At 38.9% G+C, this 3,535-nt stretch overlaps 1 protein-coding gene across 1 annotated transcript in view; it reads left to right on the forward strand.

The window, feature by feature from the left end:
* Positions 1-2,833, forward strand: part of lrp2b (low density lipoprotein receptor-related protein 2b) — a 42,371-nt gene extending 39,538 nt beyond the window's left edge. The window contains exons 76-81 of the mRNA XM_040135937.1: positions 297-360; positions 474-605; positions 849-938; positions 1,230-1,313; positions 1,596-1,652; positions 2,825-2,833. Of these exons, the coding sequence (XP_039991871.1) occupies positions 297-360; positions 474-605; positions 849-938; positions 1,230-1,313; positions 1,596-1,652; positions 2,825-2,833 (436 nt within the window). The remainder of the gene's footprint in view (positions 1-296; positions 361-473; positions 606-848; positions 939-1,229; positions 1,314-1,595; positions 1,653-2,824) is intronic.
* The last annotated feature ends 702 nt before the right edge of the window (positions 2,834-3,535 follow it).

Below are 3,535 nucleotides of genomic sequence, written 5' to 3' on the forward strand. Positions count from 1 at the left end.
AGAAGCGAAAAGATACAGTAGATGGTTTTTGCTTTCAGAAATTTCATATCTGAAATATTTATTTCCTAAATAACATTTCCACAGTTTTTGACAAGTAACAACTAGTACTACCAAATAAGACTGAAAGCAAATGACTTCATTGTTGAAATTGAGTTTAATTAAATGCTTTCAATATAAATAGACTATTGCACTAGGTATACTTCTTCTGTTTTGTTGTCAGGATATGTTTTTTTTTATTATTTACCATAATCTGTTACAGCTGAATGATACACTGTTTGTGTGTTGATGATTCCCAGAAATGGTTTGACTCGCAGTGCACCGAAAACAGAAGGCAGTGACACAAGGGTGGATTCAGAAGCGGTCAGTAGCACAACGGCCGTCCAACTCAAACCACTCCATCAACTGCCAATGATCAACTCTCGAGGCCTCGTATAGTTATTTTCTTGTTCTGTCTACTTTTTGTCCGATGTCAGGTTCCCTCTATGTCTGTTTCCATGGTGGACAAGGAGGGGAAGAGTTTTGAGAACCCGGCATATGAAGCTGGAGAACAACTCGCTTCCAGCAGCATGGTGACGGCCATGTCTGCTCCTGGTGGAACAAACGAGGTCAGTAAGCAGAAATCACTGCTTGCCCGTAGACTGCATTGATTCTGCTCGCACTGTGCCTCCTTATGCTTGGTATCTGCATATATGTGACATACAACACGGTAACATTTTGCTGCTATGCTATGATATTTTTGATATAAACTTACTGTAATTCTTGTACCTGCTGTTTTTATTTTGTTTTAACGTTGTGCTAAAAAAGGAAAAACACGCTGAGGCTTGTGTTCCTGTGTTTTCCTTCCTCAGGAGAACATGGATAATCCCTTGTATATGGGAGAAGTTCAGGTTGTGGAGGAGCCCACAAGAAGTGCAAACAAACCTGCCACTGCCAACAAGGTGGGTTTCACATCCATCATCAAGTTAAAGTCACACCAAATGTTTTTCACATCTAATAGCTCAAGGCTTTTTGTTCTAAATTATGAAAACCACATCCAAGAAAATGCAGAGAATGAGAAAATTATCACATAATAAATCTTATTATAAATGTCAAAATACTCAAATGCAGCTCTTCAGGTTTTACTGTCGGAACCCCTGAGCGTTTTATTTGTTTTGTTCTGTGATGATCCTCAGCTACTATGATAGCCCTTTAAACTGTTATGTTTTTTTTCTTCCTTGTGCCCATTTTAGGATGCTTTTGAGAACCCAGTATACAGCTCCGAGACAGAAGACGCTGACGTCACTGCTGCACAATCAGCTGCTTCGAGTGTTCAGGTAGTCATGGAGACACGTGTAAAATCTTATGTTTACCGCTCGATATCTGCCAACATGAATAAATTCCATGCCTCGAATATTGAAAATTTGCAAGTAAAGGTATGAAATGAAATATCCAAGTGGACTATTTTGTCAGAGGTGTTGTCAGAGTAGATGTCAAGGTGGTGAAGTCTTTGGGATTTTGTGGGTTTTTTTTTTTTGTTTTTTTTTGTCTATATATGTCTATATATGCATACAGTATGTGCTCAGTTTTTTGACGCATTTAATTTCTTCTTTTCCCAGCAGTTTGAACCTACTGGGGATGACAGTTTTGTGCCTTTCATAAATCCCACATACACGGTGAGTCCAGAATGACAATAAGTGAGATGATCATGCAGCTTTAAGTGTCTCAAAACACTGTCGTTCTGGATTTAATGCGACTGGATGAACTTCTCTGTGACATGCAGAGCTGTAAAGGTTCTGTACAACATCAACCAGCGGGGAAATAATATATTTCATTGGAAACAATATATGTCATTGTTGCCATTTTAGTTAATCATTGTGGTCTTCCAGCAGGAACACACACAAGCACCCGGTCCTGATTCTTACATTTGACGGGAGCTCTACGTCAGAGATCAGACTGGACCACAATTGGACCACAATTCAAGACAATCATTTCAAACCCTGACGGACCTGGAACAAATCAACCAAGACAGCTTGTTAAATACAAATATATTTTGTGTCAAACACAGACTTAACTTTAATTTCAATGTAGCTGTTTGTGTAAAAAAAACAAAACAATCTTAGACATGATTTAATGAATAATGTGAATAAAAACTTGTAAATGTGTCAATGATTAATGGTTTGTTTTGTATCTTTTTGTAACTTTTGTAAATTTTGATTTAAGAAAGTTAAATATTAAAACTGCTTTTATCATCATCGTGCATCTGTGTCTTTGTTTAGTAAAAGCGCAATGACTGGACTGCAAATGTTATGAGATTTTACATTAAAATTCCAGATTTTAAGACCTTCAGATTAGATTAAGGCCCCGGTACTGAGCGCTTCATTTGATTAAACAAAGATCCATCCTATCTGTCATTGGACGGTGCACATATCACAGGGGGATCTGTCATCAGGACAAGACTGAAGCTCCCACTGGTGTAATCCACTCACTCATCACAGATAGGACTCTGATCCCCAGCTACTGTATCTGACCCACTGAACTAAGATGAAATGCTTTGTCATCATCCATCTAATCACACCGAGAGACGCAACTGGGGACTCAGATCAAGGGACAGCAACAAAGATATCTGCTCATCCTCTCACACTGTCTGAACTCATCAAGGTCTGGTTGAGCTTGCAACAACTAGGCCAACCAGCAAAGGGACAACAAAAAAAGTGAAAAGGGCAAAGATGGAAAACAAACAAGTGGACAGAAGGAGTGAAGGGTGGAAACAATAGGCAAGGAGGGATGTAAAGAGAACTGTGACAAGTGTGTTCTGTGTTCTGTGTGTATTATTTTTGTTCTGCAGTTGTGGTGAGTTGAATTATTTGTAATGGGGTGAAAACACAGAGAACATTATGGCAATTACATTTCAATTTCTTTAACAACATATGGCCATATGTTGCACTTGGCCACCACAAGGGGGATGAACTTTTTCTTCCTCATTCAGCCACGCGGTTAATGGCAGGTGTCTGACAAAGACACAAACTGGGCGGCTTTGTCAGAAGCCCAGTGTTTAGTGTTTATTTTAACACGAGGTTATGGTTAGAATGGAAGCCCATATCTTCCAGGAAAAGAAAAATCAGACGAAAAATTACGACAATAAAAAAAAATACTCATGGTAAGTCAAATAATAAGTCAATATTATGAAACATTTGGTCATATTACATGACATAATAAATCAAGATTCAGACTTTCCAGAAAATCAAAATTGTGAGATGAAAAGTTATAATTGTGAGAAAAGTTTGACTTGCGAAGTGAGAATTATGAGATACTAACTCAAAACTCATCATTCTACTACCTCACGCACAAATGTGCAAATGTAGAGAAGGTAAGCTTATTGTGAACCATCCTTCCCCGATACGCATGTTCTCTTCCAGCTACCGTCTCTCAAAGACAATAGCGGCAGTACAGTAGGGGAATCTTGGATGTGATGTGTTTACCAGGAGCCCTTGAAGGCAGCACGGAGAGGGGGACAGAGAGAGAGAGAGAGAGAGAGAGAGAGAGCAAACTGACTGAC

Source organism: Xiphias gladius, chromosome 9 (assembly GCF_016859285.1).
Source record: "Xiphias gladius isolate SHS-SW01 ecotype Sanya breed wild chromosome 9, ASM1685928v1, whole genome shotgun sequence".
Taxonomy (NCBI): Eukaryota; Metazoa; Chordata; class Actinopteri; order Istiophoriformes; family Xiphiidae; genus Xiphias; species Xiphias gladius.